The 17,498-nt window shown below is 37.8% G+C and overlaps 2 protein-coding genes and 1 long non-coding RNA gene across 6 annotated transcripts in view; 2 read left to right on the top strand and 1 right to left on the bottom strand.

Moving 5' to 3' along the window:
* The window catches only part of LOC144665820 (uncharacterized), a 100,309-nt gene that overhangs the window by 38,147 nt on the left and 44,664 nt on the right, over window positions 1-17,498 (bottom strand). The window lies entirely within an intron of this gene.
* On the top strand, window positions 944-10,168 carry LOC144665695 (uncharacterized). The gene is made up of 6 exons (XM_078526985.1): window positions 944-1,354; window positions 5,322-5,645; window positions 6,639-6,956; window positions 7,519-7,791; window positions 8,576-8,809; window positions 9,517-10,168. Exons 1-6 carry the CDS (start codon window positions 1,096-1,098, stop codon window positions 9,831-9,833), a joined length of 1,725 nt encoding a protein of 574 aa, XP_078383111.1. The 5' UTR covers window positions 944-1,095; the 3' UTR covers window positions 9,834-10,168.
* LOC144665694 (uncharacterized) overlaps window positions 16,959-17,498 on the top strand; it is a 32,342-nt gene continuing 31,802 nt past the window's right edge. The window contains exon 1 of one of the 4 annotated variants that reach the window (XM_078526982.1): window positions 16,959-17,355. In XM_078526982.1, the coding sequence (XP_078383108.1) occupies window positions 17,097-17,355 (259 nt within the window). In that variant the 5' untranslated portion in view covers window positions 16,959-17,096. The remainder of the gene's footprint in view (window positions 17,356-17,498) is intronic. The other 3 variants (XM_078526981.1, XR_013573002.1, XM_078526984.1) reach the window with 3 other exon arrangements.

Below are 17,498 nucleotides of genomic sequence, written 5' to 3'. Positions count from 1 at the left end.
ACAGGTTTAGGTTCAACGAGAGCCAATGTCAATGAAATTTGGCGTCTTCAGCTTTCGTTTTCACTGAATACATTGTATACTCCATTTTTTTGTTTTTTACTTATCGATTTTAAACGCGATAAGGTATTGTTTTCGTGGTTTATTCTTAGGAAGTAAGCATTCTAGAAGTAATAAACCTTTATTACATTCAATTCTGTTGTGTGCTTTTTTTTTTATCAAGATACTGAGCGAATTCTAAAACATCCCCTTTTTATAGAGTCTGTGGGGGCCGCAAGTGAGCTCTGACAGGCTGCGATCCATTATTCATTTCCAACCACGCATCACTTTGTATCTCGGAGTCACCTAAAGATATCAGAACTTTTCAGGGTTTTTTTTTTCAATTCGGGCAGCCATTCTTTTGCCGTGGTGTTATTTTCTAGGGCACACGCACTATCCGTTTTACTATCTAAAGTTCTATTTAAACGTACGGTGGCCCATAAGGGACATCGAGATTTGATTGTTTTGTTTTGTTTTATTTTATTTTAAAATCTACGTTTTAATTCAGGTTCCGGTTTCTGCTTAAAATTTCTTTACTGATTTGTGCGTGGAAACTTTGGTGAAACAAATCGTCCACGACCTTGGACAAAAAGATGAAATGATCAGTCTTACTTCTGTTCCTTGCGCCCGCTTGTGAACCAGGCTAAAGTCACATTGGATTCCCGCTATTTCACTACTTCACGTAGATTAAATGTCGGTAATTTAAATATTTTGACGCGATTTCGATGCTATCACTATTTGTAGAAAAATAGAAACAAAAAAAAAGCTTCTACTTTCGCATGCTTGCTGGGAATCAAGTGTAAACGCTTCTTTTCTAAAACAGAAAAAAAAAGGGAGCCACATAATATAAACTGTGGTTCTTTTATTTTTGGCACAAATTCTCGTTTTCCCGACTCCTAGAGCTTTTACCGTAATGTAATATTACGGGTGTTGTTATTTATAGTACAATGTATATGCGAGTCTTGACCTGCTGAAATCAAAGGTCACGTACAGTGTTCCTGTGTTCAGAGAAATTCCACTGTTGTACATCTTCCCTCGCAATTCAAGCATCGAAGAGCAATGGATATCTGCGTAAAAGAGTCGAAAATCAAGTCCACAGAGAAACGTAGCGACAATCTTCACAAGGCGTCCTCCATTTTGTCTTTTGCTGCGATTCTGTTGACGATCGCGCTGTTCGTGAAAATGGAGACAGTGGTCCATGACACGAAAATGATGGATTCAAAATTCACGCTGCAAATTCAACAAATCAAAGATACTCTGAAAGAACAAGAAGTTACCCATCAAGCTCGTGTGAAAGATAACTTTGATATTGTCATAAGTGATGTAGGAATAAGGATTTGTTTTGTTATTTAATAGACTTCCGCCGTATCAAAACGGGACGGTTTGATAACCTTGGATAACAATAATCATACAGGCATATAAACATTGAAGAATTTATTAATCATTCAGATTGAAATAGCAAAAAAATAGTTAATTTAATTAACTGTCTCCTGGATGTATATAATGGCAATATTTAGTTTGTTAGATTGGTTCACCAATCTTTTCTGTCAGGTAATATCTGATATGCAGTAAAATCAACTACTTCCTTGCTCGGGCACCTCGCCGTTACCTGTCTCTGCTATTACAGAGATAAAGCAGTAGATTTTTCAAAATCGTTTGCTTCTCGTTTCCGGTTAGGTAGTACTTGTAGGCAAGTCTACTATAGCAGCTGATTTACCAACAGAAATGACGTACAGTTTATCAAATAAAGTTGTTGCCATTGAATGTCTGGAGTTGACTGCACTCTTCCAACACAAATTTCTTTCAGTGTTTCTTTCATGAATTGTTTATGAATTTGATAAGATATTTAAAGGAATTGCTAGTGCAAGATGATAAACGTAAGAAGTCGACATTGAAACCATTCATTGCTTCGTCGTTTAATGTGCCTATTTACCTGCTTGGAGATATGAATTGTCGTCTTGAGAGAGACGACAATCCCGAGACGAAAGCCTTACTAAATTTCTGCCGCTCCTACAATCTCTCACAACTTATAACTAAGCCAACACGAGTAACGGAAACCACTAGCTCAATTTTGGACGTAATCCTAGCTTCAGATACAAAGCAAGTTCACAATGTTATGGTTTTGGAAAGCTCGATCAGCGACCACGACCTAGTCTACATTACATTAAAACTAAAGAAAGAGCGCTCCAAACCTGTATATATCACTACCAGAAGCTACAAGCATTACAAGGCCGACACATTTCATGATGATATTTCAAAAGCACCGTGGTCAATAGTTGATGTTTTTGATGAGGTCGAGGATAAGCTTCACGTATTCAATTTGCTTTTTTCTTCTATACTTGACGAACACGCTCCAATTAAAACCTTTAAAGTCCGCGGAAAGCCAAATCCATGTGTAACTAATAACATCCTTGCGCTGATGAAATTAAGAGACGGTTGGCGCAAAGAAGCAAGAAAACGAAATAATCCTATGGCTTGGACGGTTTACAGAAACTTAAGACAGAAGGTTAAAAGAGAAATTAAAATCGCCGAACGTGAATTTTTCACCGAACAGATCCAAAGAAACCCAGGCAATACAAACAATATTTGAAAAGCAATCCGCCAAATAATTCCTAGAAAATCCACATCTCAGCGAATCTTCAGCAAGGACAACAAAACTGTTTCAAATGAGTTTAATCGGTTTTTCGTTTCTGTTGGCCAGAGTTCCGTTGAAAAAATCCAGTCATTGGCTAATGAATGCAACATAACACTCAACCGAAATTATTTTGTCCCAAGACAATATCCCTCATGCGAGCAGTTTCATTTGAATACCGTAGGCAGTGGCGAGATTGAACGCATAATATCATCAATGCCATCAAACAAAGCCCCAGGGATCGACAAGATTCCTGTTCGTGTTTTGAAGGACTGCCTTAACCCGATTCTTCCAGTAATTACGTCTATTATTAACACTTCTATTGAAACATGCAAATTTCCCACTGCTTGGAAATTAGCTGAAGTGACACCTCTCCATAAAGGTGAAAACCACGAACTGGCAAATAACAACAGACCAATTTCTCTTCTACCAGTTTTATCAAAAGTTTGTGAGAAGGTCGTACACAATCAATTCACTTCTTACTTGCAATTAAACGACAGGTTAACAAAGACCCAGAGTGGCAACAAAAAATGGCACTCGACCGAAACATCTGTCATAGAAACAACCGACACTATCCTCAAAGCGATAGACCAGAAGATGTTGACTTCGGTAGTGTTCTTAGACATGAGTAAGGCATTCGACAGCGTCAACCACGAAACCCTAATTTTGAAGTCAGAGATGTAGGCGCGTCAGACCCAGTTATCCAGTGGTTTTGTAGCTACCTTAATGATAGACGACAAGTGGTTCGAATCCATTCAACATTGTCAGAGCCCTTGCCCATAATCTGTGGCGTTCCGCAGGGAAGTATACTGGGACCACTTTTATTTAGCATATACACAAATGATCTTTCTTCAGCACCACAGAATTGCAGCGTCCAGAGCTATGTGGACGACACGAAGCTAGTTTTATCCTTCAAAATGAAAGATACTGTAAACGCCTTTGCTGACTTAAGAGTTGATTTGCATAGAATAGGCCAATGGTGTTCCAACAACCAATTATTGTTGAACCCAAGCAAAACTAAACTCATGGTGTTTGGCAGCAGGCAAATGCATTCCAGACTGGACACTCCCAGCCTCACTTTCATGGGAAGAGAACTCGTACCGGAACACACCGCTAAAGACCTTGGGGTGATTTTGGACAAGAACCTAACCAATGACGAACACATTACCAAAACTGTCTCCTCCTGTATGTCTTGTCTCGGTCAAATAAGCCGCACAAAGCGCGTTTTTGACAAATGCACCCTACTAACTATTATAAATGCCTTAGTTTTTAGCAAGCTTTCTTATTGTTCGAACGTATGGGCGAATACATCAAAAAGTAATATAAATAAATTACAAGGTATTCAGACCTTTGCCGCTCGAATTGCGACCAGTACGCACAAATATGATCACATCACACCAGTTTTAAAAGAGCTTAAATGGCTACCAGTTGCGACTCAGTTATATTTCAGGAGCGCTATCATGGCCTTCAAATGTCTAACATCCCGCGTGCCGGAGTATCTGTCTTCCCAGTTTAGTAAGCGAGGAGAAATAAGCGGACGTGCCACAAGAAGTTCACAAATGCTGAACATTCCTCTTTTCAAGTCTGCCAGTGGTCAGAGGACGTTTTACTACAGAATAGTCAGTATCTGGAACTCCATGGATAGCTCTCTAAAAACTCTCGAGAATGTATCTGCTTTTAAGTTTTATCTTAAACGTAAACTTGTCAAAGATTTTATAGATTCTTAATCCTAGTTAATTAATTTTAAGTATGAATATCATCTTAGAGTTTTTAAGTAGTTTTAAATTATTATTGTATTTATTTCATTGTCTTTGAAAAGCCTCTAGGGGGAAAGTCAATAAAGTATGTATGTATGTATGTATGTATGTATGTATGTATGTATGTATGTATGTATGTATGTATGTATGTATGTATGTATGTATGTATGTATGTATGTATGTATGTATGTATGTATGTATGTATGTATGTATGTATGTATGTATGTATGTATGTATGTATGTATGTATGTATGAAGAGAGAGATGTACATTTCGAGGACAAGAAATTTACCGAATTAGTCTGTGCTTGTTCATCACTTGATTCAACTGATTCGCTGATTCCCTGCAAAGAGTAGGATTCCGTTATTACATTGTCAGCACGTGACGACATCATTCAAGTCGGCCTTGTACTAAAAATTTCTTACGACTTCTAAAAGTTGTTCTCGTCGTTCAGCGAATGCTATTTTTTTTTCGTCCAAGATGAAAAACTTTGGAGCACTGTTTAGCGGATTTTAAAAAAGACAATCTAGTCTTTTCTCGAAATGGAGACATTCCAAGACCATGCAGTGACCCGGCGTGTATATTGTTTCATGAAACTGAATAAATGGAAGACCTTCACTGACCTTGAGCAAAACTTGGCAAATTAAGCATGGAATACAGGAAATACATCACATGGCTTGCATAAAAAAACGATTAGTCGTGATAAGTGGTGCATCAAGACATTTTCAACAAATTGATGAATCCCTTTGTTCTCCTAAAGTGTTGAAATTGTATTGTTATCGAAAAGGGAAAAAAAGACCAGTCTTGGGAATTATAAAATCCAAGAAAAAATCAAATTAATTTATTCATGTTATACAGAAGTTTATAAAATGTTAATCACTTCTTTATCTCCCAAAGGCAAAGGATATACCAGCAACATTGTCCGTCGCAGTTTAAAAACCAACAACAACGATTCTAAGCAAGAGGAAGTCGGCGACGGACTTAAGAGATACGTGAGCTCGATTGTTGCGGAATCTTTAGAGTCTTACTGCCTCGCTCCAGGCAGAGTATGTGTGACAGGACGCCCCGGACCGAAAGGAATTCAAGGGAATCGCGGGAAACGAGGGCCCAAAGGAACCAAGGGAAAAAAGGGAGCGAAGGGTATCATGGGAACACCAGGTGAACCCGGTAAACAAGGAATGAAGGGAGATCTTGGAACTCCTGGAATCAAGGGACAAAAAGGTAGAGATGTTTTACTAGGTTGAAATGTTTGATTTCAAAATATTATTGGTCAGGTAAAGATTGCATATGCATTTTTTCAATGCTAGGCTATTTTTGGGTTTACCTCTGTGTAAAAAAAACGTGAAATATATCTTTGTTTTGGAGCTATAGGCGGTTTTTACTGTCACGCCGCGAAAAAATCAAAAAAATCAAAAATATTACAGGTTGTAGAAAACTACTAGATAAACTACTTTTCCAAGTCTCAGGTCTGTACGGTATTCCGTACTCGAGTTATCTGTCAAATGTTTCACATAAATTTGGAGACTACAGTAAAGAAACGCCATATTGATGCTCATGCGGAAGGGCACCAACCCTTCTGCTACAAAAAAGCGGTCAATTCACCTTCATGAAAAAGTAAACATTCACACAAACGCTTCTCGTAAAACCGGACCTCAACTGTTCAGATTGCCTACAATCACAGGATGAGGCGTTTTTTTTAGCATTCGTGACAGCCTTCTGGCGGCCATCTTTGATGTTGTGCGACCTAAAAGTCCAAAGTTCAAAATGCACTATCTTTAAAGACGGCGAATACTATCGAGCTAAAAACCTTCAACAAGATATATATTTAGGATGTCTAATAGCCAGCGAAGGATAAAACCTCAGTGGTCTTGGGATTCTGGATTTAAGAATTTTGATGAGGTCACGTGAAAACCAAAAATTATTTTCCTGTTCTATATTTATTTTAGTCTCTTAATTGTCTTGGTATTGTTTTGTTGTACGTCACTTGTGAGTTTCACAGGTTCTTACCGGCCTAATCATTTTTTTTTTGTTTAGGTGCACCGTTTAAAGTTCAGTAATAAAATTAATGTTTGTTTGTTTCTTTAACTTTTTGCATGTTGATAAAATTGTATTTCTTATTAAATAAAAATATTGTAACTTCTATGCTCGCCCACACTGAACACGAGCTTGGGGGTAAGACAATCATTTTTTGTTGTGTTACTTTTTGTTCCCAAGGGGACGCAGGAGCTGCTGGACATCCGGGACCTAAAGGTGAACCAGGGAAGTCCATATCTGCACCAGAGGTGATTGTATCTCCTGCCTCACTCACTGTCACTCAGAACCAGACCGCCACGTTTTACTGCTCAGCTGATGGTAATCCAAAGCCTAGCGTATCCTGGAGTAAAATAAGTGGCGCAGGACTGGTGAATACGGACGGTCAAGATAATAAGCTACAGATCAGGAGTGCTGGCTACAATGACTCGGGGAGTTACTTATGCACGGCTACAAATATCTTGGGAAAAAGTAAGAAAGTGGTGAAACTTTTCGTTGAAGGTGAGATAGACATAATCAAATACAGTTTTCAAGTCTTTGCTACGCACAAAAGCTACTTGTTAAAGAAGCTATGCCACGGTATTTAAGTCATTTTTGTGATAAGTCATAAATTGAAGGTAACCTCAAAATAACAGTTTTCTAACATGGAGAAACACCAAAGAAGCAAGGAAAACGCGAAAATTTACAAGTTGGGTTTAAACTGACGAATATTAAGACACATTACGAACGACAAACTTAACAAAAAATGTTTTTTTAATTTAGTTTTCCGTGGTAGGACAGGTAGTGGAGAAAAAAGAACACATTATAGGAAAGACGAAAATGTAGTGACATATCCATAGTCTATAGATGTTGTAGTTTAAAAAACAATTCCATTTTTGAAGAATGGCGAGTGGATCAATATATATATGCGTCTTGGTTGTTAAGAAGAAGATTTTCACACTGAAGTGATCCAGAATGTAACGCACAACTAGCTTATCTTTGGCTGTACTCTTGTATACGATCGATGGCGTAAACTATATGGTCTGATTTTTGTTAACGTTTTCTTCCTTTTTTATTTGATTAGTTCCTCCACAGTTCATTGCGACTCCTGAAAGAGTTATAAAAGTAGCAGGGAATACAATGGCCTCAGTTTCTTGTCGAGCCTTTGGTTTCCCATCACCAGCAATTACTTGGTCGAGAGGGTTTATTCCGTTACCACAAGGTCGAACAACAGTTAAGAATGGCACACTAAATATCTCCAACTTTAGTCCTCAAGACACTGGACTTTATCAGTGCAAAGCCACCAACAAGCTGGGATCTATTAGTGTATTGACAACTTTAAATTATGTCCAACCAGGTGAGTACCTGTGAAGATTGACAGGACCATTTCTGACTGGTATTTGTAACTATGAATAGGCGAGACTTCCTCTCCGTTTGGGGATGTTCGTCGGAAAATGTGAATAAAACCGCTAAATTAAAGGAGACCATTCTGGGCGTGGCTTTAGCTTTATTTGTGCCCTAAAAAAACATTGTAAAACAGATAGACAAAAGTGCTAATAGTCCATTAACCTTTTTTCTTCCCCGCTCTCTGTTCCACACCCACGTACATAAACCCTTCCCGAAAAAAAAGCCCAGCTGAAAAGGGACGTTAGGCTAAGAAAAGCTCTGGGCATAATTTCGGAAAATTACGGTATATATTGCATCAGAAAACGGATATTATTATTTATTTTATGCATTATTTTCTCCCTTTAAATGTACCTAATTAATATTTTTAAAATAACTCCTAGTATTTTATCTGATTTACTTACAAAAACGACGAAGGACTTTTAAAAAAGAATGCCCATTTTTTTTTCTAAACAATTTTAAATAAACTAAAAAAAAACATGGTCTTAAACAGTGCTCGGGACCGATCGTTCAATTCAAGGAAAGTTGTTAGGGGTTATTATCTCGTTGCTAATACACAATATGGTGCGGGTTAGAGGCCGTAAGCTAAACTAAATTCAACTAAATATTTGACGTTCATTCCAGTCTAGTTCGACAATCTTTACGGCTCATTCAGCCGTGAATAACGGCTATCGTGCGCCTTTGGTGAATTTAGTTCGCTTTAACATGGCAGTCTGGCTGCTGTTTTGTTTTTTCAGATTTGTGGAAAAGCTCAACCATAATAGCCGGAAATACATTTTATCAAAAACACCTTGACAAATTCCTCACGCCTGCTTTTGGAAGTCAACCACAGTGGGTGCTTTGCTACCGCGCCACCACTCACGGCTGGGCTGCCAGTACCTTCCACAGCAGGTGCGATGGGAAACGTGACACGGTTACCATCATCAAAAAGGGACAGTATGTTTTTGGAGGATACACTGATATACCTTGGGGTAAATAGAATATTCCATGTCTGTATTTTATTACATACTAGACCTCAATTTGTAGTAGAGGGAAAGTTTTTCTCGCAGCCAGCAATACCTAGCTCGCATCCCAGCAAGCAAACATACCACACACGGAAGCCTACACAAAGAATAAGATTACATCACCGTTATGAGGGACGATTTGCCTAAACTAGAATTACATGTTGCATTAATGCGAAGAAACCAAAGTATAGAAATGTGACGTATAAAAAACGTATTGACTATTACGGTGCTGAGGGGTAATGTTTTTAGTCTCCTTTGCAGTCCTTATTTGGTTCTTCACTTAACGTTTTGGGCAAAACCCTTGTCTTTCACAAATTACAGAAAGGGTATCATTTACAATGGCCAAACGCATTAACTTAATAGAATAAATAATAACAGCAAAAAACATATATGTTTTTAAAAAAATTACTTGTGACAAGTTAAGAACGTTTAACTATAAAACATTGTCCTATAAGGTTTGAGCGCATCTCCTCTGTTAAAGAAAGTCTGATTTCGAGTGAATGAGAATAATAATACTAAAGCTAGTGAGAAGTGCCAAAATAATCAAAACTCTACATCGAAAATGGAATCTTTGTGAAGTTCTCGGTTCTCAAGTTTTAGTCAAGTTTCGCCTTTTTTTCTTCTTTTCAATAATCGTTTTGTAATAATTTTCATTTTTCTTTTCCTCCCTTTAGATTCCAGTAGTGGATACAGTTATACGACCAATGCGTTCATATTTTCACTTCGCAACAAAGAAGGTATAGCGCCATTCAAGAGCATGGTGGCAAGACCGTCACTTGCAATTTTCAGGAGCTCAGATCGTGGTCCAACATTTGGTGGAGGACATGACATCTGCATTGCTGACAATGCGAATAGCAACACTAATTCATACACAGACTTTGGTGAAAGCAACTACTACTCTGTTCCAAGTGGAGTACAAAGCAAGTACACAATCCTAGCTGGGACTCGTAACTTCACACCTGATGAGGTGGAGGTATTATATCTTGGCTGAATCAAGCTAAGATGGTGTTCCTGCCAAGAATCAACTCTTCTTACTATGAACTTTTTCCCCTTTAAGTATTTCGCACTAAAAACCTGGAACTCTTAAGACGATAAACTACCAACTGAACCTACCATCAAATAATTTGTTAAAGAAATAAGAAAAAAAATCAACACCTGTGCCTGTCATTTGTGCAGTACATATATATTGTTTCTAATTATGACTTGTAATTTAAGTGTAAGCATTAGATAATAATGACAATTATACCAATTTTTAATATACATGTGAATGAAAGTAATTAATTTTAGTGATTTATAAAACATTTATATTGCATTGTAATCTCGGCAAATTAAGGTGGCTCGACCCAGTTTTTTTTCTAGCGATACCTATCAACTTTGAAACCCTCATACTTAAAGGGATTAATGTCAATGACATATCCACTAATCACATGGATTACTCATAGACTGAACTGCAATATGATATAAATTTTTGGGAGATCGGAATGAATATCACGTGATAATGACGTCACACAGGTTTTTGCTCTGAATCGAATTTTAGCCCGTAACCGCATTTTCTCTCGAGATCCTTCACGCTACGTATACCTTGGGTGTTTGCCTTCAGCTCTGCGGAGTTTCATCGAAATCTACAAGAGGAATTTTGAAATATCTTTGAATTTATTTTTAGATGGTATAATTTATGCGTAAGATAAAGATAAGACTTCATATTAAGAAATTTGCTTCCTTTTTATTGTTTAATGAGAGGCTTTAGCCCTCATTCCTTTAAAAAATGTCCCATATCCGATATCCAAACCGTAAGAAGTAGGTAGACTTGCGCGATTTCGAGAAATATGGAATATATGAATCATGGTGATGCTCAATGTTTAGCTCTATTTACCAATTTTACGGCTACTTTCGCAAAAAAAGCGACTATTTCAAAACTCGTCGATGAATTTTCTCAAAAAATTTTTAGGGTGGCAATTGATCAGTACACTACACAATCCCTGAATTTCATTCTCATTGAAAACTTCTAAGGTTGTCTAACATAAACGCAAAATTGGGTAAATATCAAAGCGATCTCGTAGTTTAGAATAATTTTGTGCTCTGGGATTTCCTATTGTTTCGAGTTGAGCACAGCATCGAATTCCTGTGCACCATCCGTGAAATGACTACGCTTGGCTACCTTCCGAAAGCTTTCCGAAATCTTTACGAAATATGGTCCGTTTTAAAGAAAACAATGGAAAAGAAATTGTCTCGGCTGGGTTGAAAGTTAAAAATGCCAAAAACAAGAAATGCAAAAGAAAAAAAGGCCGCCATACTGAATGCTACGCTAAAGAGATTTAAACATCAAAAGAAAGTGTAAACGAGGTAAGTTTTTGAGTACGCTGTCAAGTCACTGGAATGGCGTCAAAACAAAACCGGCTTTGAGTTTCATTCATTCATTATTGTTTACTTGAACTCGAGAATATTACCATATTCCGAAAGATTTCGGAAAGCTTTCGGAAGGTAGCCAAGCGTAGTCATTTCACGCGTGGTGCACAGGAATTCGATGTTGTGCTCAACTCGAAACAATAGGAAATCCCAGAGCACAAAATTATTCAAAACTACGAGATCGCTTCAATATTTACTCAATTTTGCGTTTATGTTAGACAACCTTAGAGGTTTACTGTTACAAAAAATTGTGTTACTTCCGAAACTGAGCGTGACATTGTTCGTGACATTGTCCATGTGACGTATTTTCCCACGAGGATGTTTATTTTTAGACTTTCGCTTAGGCCACGTGATAGAGACTTTCCGAGAAGAACTTGAGACGAGAAGTGTTTTTTGAGTTGATTGTCGAAGGGCGCGACATGTTAAGCTGGAATTGAGTAAAATTGCGGTGAGGGTAAAGGGCGGAATGAGTTTGCGGAATGGCATGTGGCATGACTTGCGGAATGGCATAATTATGCGGAATGTAATTTACGCGGGATGACTCATTGACATAAATTTACTGAAGAGCGCGCCAATTTTTAAAGAGCAGACGCTTTATTAAATACTGCGGGCTTATAAATGATGACAATCGATTGAAGATAGCGTTCTTCACGGATTCTAAGAAAAATATTTCGGCGGCTAGTGTTTCCCCAATGCTAAGGATTTCCCATTCTGTTGTTCTGTGGACGGTTTATCGCTTTTAGTCAAAAGATAAAAACAGCGACGGAAAAGCATCCGACCGTAGATCTTTATGCCTCGGATACATCTTTGTATTAATATTCATGTAGCGGTTATTATAAATACTGTATATGTTAAACAAAACATCGAGACAGAAAGTCCAGTTTTGGCGGATGTCATCTCAGCCTCAGTAAGTAGAGGGTACAAAGCAGAGAGATTACGAACACTACGGCATATTTGTTTCATTAGAAGTCTACTAGCCCTGCTTTTCGTTAGTCTCCTTCGCAGCCGCTCGGGCTGAAATGACACAACGCTCCCGGTTCGGCTCGAGTGCCGGGCTGCGAAGGAGACTAGCTTTTCGCCTCCCAGTATGAAGACTATATAAACTCAGTGGAAGACTTGAACATTAACTTAAAAAAGCGGCAACCGACCGCCGAACGAGTAGAGCGAAACTTTCATATAGTGACTATAATCACTGCACGGTAAAAACAAGCTATCGTATTTCAAATCTAGCTCAGTCGCATTGCAGATTTACCGATAAGGCAGATAAGGAATCCGGCGATTAATTATCACTGCCTACTTGTTGTGAATACTTGGCTTTCTCTTAGGAAAAGAAAATAATTCGCTAAACATACATTTTATTTTACCGCAAAGACGAGACGCACATCCACTGCGGTGTAAATAGTGTCACACCAGCGGAGAAGCCGTGTCACGATCTTTTCTGATCGCGGTAATAAAAAGCTAGAAATATACCAAAAGTAGTTGTCTTCAATGAAACCACTAGCTTTTTCCTACACCTAGCAAGTTTTGATTTAGAAAGAAACGATTCCTGGAACAAGGCAGTGACACGGTCACACATTATTTCGCGGGCGACTAACAACACGTCACTTAAATGCGTTGTCTTTTTAAAAACTTCTCTTCAAATGGGTTGAACTTGACAGTTGCGTGTCTTGCCTTGAAGTACGTAGCTTTAGAACGAATATCGTTCTGTATTTTGAGGCAAATAGACGAGAGTTTTCATTCACGTTAACAGAACTACTCACTCTGTACTCAGCCAACGCCACCTAGTCGATAATTCAAATCCTCGGAAGGCGTCACGGCAAATAGCGAAAATAATTTCTCTTCTTCTGTTCGGCGTAAATCAGTGATTTGAACGGTGAAATGATCTTTACAACGGTGTTCTATGGAAGTTCCTCGTCCATACTGCTCAGTCTTTTGTTGTTTTGTTGTTTAAGCCAGCAGTATTTAACAAGGCGGCTTCTCTTTTAAAATTTGGCGCGCTTTTTAGTATAATTTATGTCAATGAATCATTCCGCGTAAATTACATTCCGCATAATTATGCCATTCCGCAACTCATGCCACATGCCATTCCGCAAACTCATTCCGCCTTTTACCCTCACCGGTAAAATTGTTGTGTTACCGAGAATCCTGCGTTCAGTCTGGTAAACGTTTACTTCACGAAACCGAATCCATTCGTAACATTTACAATGAGAATGAAATTCAGGGATTGTGTAGTGTACTGATCAATTGCCACCCTGAAAAATTTTGGAGAAAATTCATTGACGAGTTTTGAAATAATCGCTTTTTTTGCGAAAGTAGCCGTAAAATTGATAAATAGAGCTAAACATTGAGCATCACCATGATTCATATATTCCATATTTTTCGAAATCGCGCAAGTCTACCTACTTCTTATGGTTTGGATATCGTATATGGGACATTTGTAAAAGGAATGAGAGCTAAACCCTCTCATTACACATCAAAAAAGAACCAAATTTCTTTATATGAAGTCTTATCTTTATTTTACGCATAAATTATATCATCTAAAAAGAAATTCAAAGATATTTCAAAATTCCTCTTGTAGATTTCGATGAAACTCCGCAGAGCTGAAGGCAAACACCCAAGGTATACGTAGTGTGGAGGATCTCGAGAGAAAATGCGGTTACGGGCTAAAATTCGATTCAGAGCAAAATCCTGTGTGACGTCATTATCACGTGATATTCATTCCGATCACCCAAAAATTTATATCATATTGCAGTTCAGTCTATGCGTAATCCACGTGATATAGTGGATATGTCATTGACATTAATCCCTTTAAGTATGAGGGTTTCAAAGTTGATAGGTATCGCTAGAAAAAAACTGGGTCGAGCCACCTTAACCGACTAAGCTAAAATCCTAATAATGTAAGAGTCATTTTATGTTTTACGAAGGTTACACAAGATTAGTGTTCAATCTTTCATTAGATTTACTTTTGAGTTTTTATTTATTTTTTTTTTATTTTTATTTTGCCTTGTTGATCATTCAAACAGTTATTGCTGTTATAAGCGGACTCGTTTAACGAAAAAGCCATAATGGCTGTTATATAAGAAAATAGGGTCATAATGTATAGCGCATTGATATTCAGGTATTTTTGTTCAAATATTCAAATAGCAAAAAGAAAGGGTCGGGTAGCAGCTCTCGCAAGGTCACACATGAATGGCTCTCTAGCCTTCGAGAGAGCAATAGAACAAACAACATGAACAATGCCTCTACCCCCCTAAACCCCATAAATAGAAACTTCTGCACTAGAGGACCAGTAGAATTACAAGCTTAAGAGAGCCGCTACACTACTGAAAAGAAAATAGGAACTCTAATTGGCTGATAGCGTTGTTTCCATTTAGGAAATAGAGAATGCGTGCGCGCCTTGTGCTGTTAAAAAATCATGCATGTCGAGCACATTATTTTCTCGATTGAGCGCCTGGCGCATATTTAAGACTGGACCTTGTAGACCCGGCGCTTTTGTAAACCCAGAGTTTTTTAAACAAGAGTACTTTTAAATCATATTTGTCAGCAGTTTTTCTGTCATTAGCACAGAATTTAAAGCAAAAGTTTTGAGAACAAAATGTCTTTTTAACTACGTCTTAGGTCTCAAACAGTTCACGGATCAGTAGAAGTATGGTTACGGTACGTGAACCGCCCTTAGTTGCCATACATTGTAGCTTATTTTCCTGTGCAATAGGCGCCAACAGTTTATATATTAATCTATTTTTTGGTGGTTTATGAACCATGCACGCATATTTAGTGATCGACGAGGGCCAATTTCTTATCGCCGGGCCTCAGACAAACGGCGATCACCTATAATCGTGCCTAAACAAGATTCTAATTAACATGTTACAGGGACATGTCGCAGCGACGAAATCACAAAGCGTTTACACAAAACGAAATGTAGCTAGGACATGTTGCATTGGCACGTCAAATTGTGGTACAGTTGCATATGTCATTCCTGGTACATTTTCTTTTGGTAAGTAGGTGGTGAATTTTGTCCTGTCACATGTCCCGGCAAAGTGTTCTTCCGTGTACCAAACCGTAACGAACGTGATCCCTGTCGATCAAAGCAGTTTTTTGGGTGGACTCGGCGTTTCCTTGAAAAGAAGGAAAGCATCCCGTGAAGCGTTTCCTATTTTTGGGATTGTAAATTAGTAACCCAATTTAAAATTGTTTTAATATATTATAAAAACGTAAGGATAAATACACGCAAAACTTTGCGCTTTATATATTTTTGTGGTGCACAGTAATGGCTGTCTTGCAATAAGTTCTTCAAATAACGAAAATGGAAGTGGACAAGAGTTAAAGAATAAAATTTTGGAAGAGAGTTATCTTTATTGAGCATCAACCATTGTTTGTACACGGTCTTAAACGAGATGAGAAAACGCGAGAGTTGAACTCATCAGTCTGTCAAGTGAGTGATAGGTATCTTCCACTTTCATGAAAGATTTGAACATATTAAGGTTCAATGAGACTCCAGCATCAATGACAGATGGCGTCTTCAGTAATCGTTCTCACTGAATACATTGTATACTCCATACATTTTACTAAACTTATTTTAAATTAGATAAGGCATTGTAATCGTGGATTATTCTTAGGGAGCAAGCATTCTTAAAGCAATAAACTCTTTTACATTCTGTTGTGTGTTTTGTTTTTGAAATACTGAGCGTATTCTAAAACATTCCTCTTTTTATAGAGTCTGTATGGGACCGCAAGTGACCTCTGACAGGCTGCGATCGAACATTCGTTTCCAACAACGTATCGCCTTGTATCTTGGCTCACCTTAGATATCTGAGATTTTCAGCTTGAAAATAAGCAATTTAAGTAGGCATTCTTTTGCAGTGGTGTTGTTTTCTAGGGCACAAGCACTGTCCTTTTAAGTATCTGAAATTCTTCTTGAAGCCCAGTTGTGTTGGAGGAGTTATTTGTTTGAAAGATGGCATGAGTTAAAGAAACGTATAAACGGTATATAAACGGGCAAAGAGCGTCACCAAGGAAGAGGACGTTCCGTTTATTGAAAATAAACGGTAAATACGTATTAATCCGTTATTTGCCGTGGTCAGTGCCTGCCTTGCAATCAGACCAAAATCTGGCTGTAAAGACTGTCAAGTGTTTCAATTTTTTGGTATAGAGAAACAAATGTTGGAAAACTGAATAGATAATGTCTGTTTCACACTTGTAAAGAAAACGTGAATACAAGAACGGAGATTGGGGATTTTCCATTTTCTCGCTCTTTGTTTGTTTGTTTGTTTGTTTTTGTGCTTAAGCTTTTTTAACTGATTTCTGCGTGAAAACTTTGGTAAAGCAAATCGTCTGCAATCTTGGACAACAAGATGAAATAATCAGCCGTACTTACTTGATCCTTGCGCTTGCTTGTGAACCAGGCTTAAGTCACAGTGGATTCCCGCCATTTTATTTCTAGACGTAGATTAAATTGGGGAAATTTATATTTTTAGAAGCAATTAAGATGCTATCATTTTTTTATAGAAAAAAAAAAAGGAAAAAAGTTTTAAGAAAATGGCAAAAATGGACTACAAAGAATGCTACTTCTAGTTTCGCATACTTGCTGGTAATCAAGTAAAAACGCTCCTTTTCTAACACATAAAAAAAAAAATAAATAAAAGGGAACCCTAAACTGCGGTTCTGTTATTTTTGGCACAAATCCTCGTTTACACGACTCCTACAGATTTTTTATCGGGTGTTGTTATTTATAGCACTATATGTATGCGAGTCTTGACCTGCTGAAATCAAAGATCACGTACAGTGTTCGTGTGTTTAGTGAAATTCCGCTGTTGTAAATCTTCGCTCACGACTTAATCATCGAAGAGTAATGGATATCTGCGTAAAAGAGTCTAAAATCAAGTCCACAGAGAAACGTAGCGACAATCTTCACAAGGCTTCCTCCATTTTGTCTTTTGCTGCGATTCTGTTGACGATTGCGCTGTTCGTGAGAATGGAGACAGTGGTCCATGACACGAAAATGATGGATTCAAAATTCATGCTGCAAATTCAACAAATCGAAGAAGCTCTGAAAGAACAAAAGGTTACTTATCAAGCTCGTGTAAAAGAGAACTTTGATATTGTCAGTGGTAAGTAATGTAGGAATAAGGATTTGATTTGTTATTTTATAGACTCCCGTAGGATTAAAACGGGACGGTTTGGTAACCTCGGATAACAATAATCATACAGGCATATAAACATTGAAGAATTTATTTAACATTTAGATTGAAAA

This window comes from Oculina patagonica, chromosome 9, assembly GCF_052425735.1.
Source record: "Oculina patagonica isolate OP01 chromosome 9, crgOcupat, whole genome shotgun sequence".
Lineage (NCBI taxonomy): Eukaryota > Metazoa > Cnidaria > Anthozoa > Scleractinia > Oculinidae > Oculina > Oculina patagonica.
This window is presented reverse-complemented; position numbering and strand designations above follow the sequence as displayed.

Excerpts from the sequence above, each read along its gene's own strand:
- LOC144665695 (XM_078526985.1), top strand. The coding sequence starts at position 1,096 with ATGGATATCTGCGTAAAAGAGTCGAAAATCAAGTCCACAGAGAAACGT. Across the intron at positions 1,355-5,321 it reads TAACTTTGATATTGTCATAA|GCAAAGGATATACCAGCAAC; the intron begins GTGATGTAGGAA and ends TATCTCCCAAAG. Across the intron at positions 7,792-8,575 it reads TTTAAATTATGTCCAACCAG|ATTTGTGGAAAAGCTCAACC; the intron begins GTGAGTACCTGT and ends TTGTTTTTTCAG.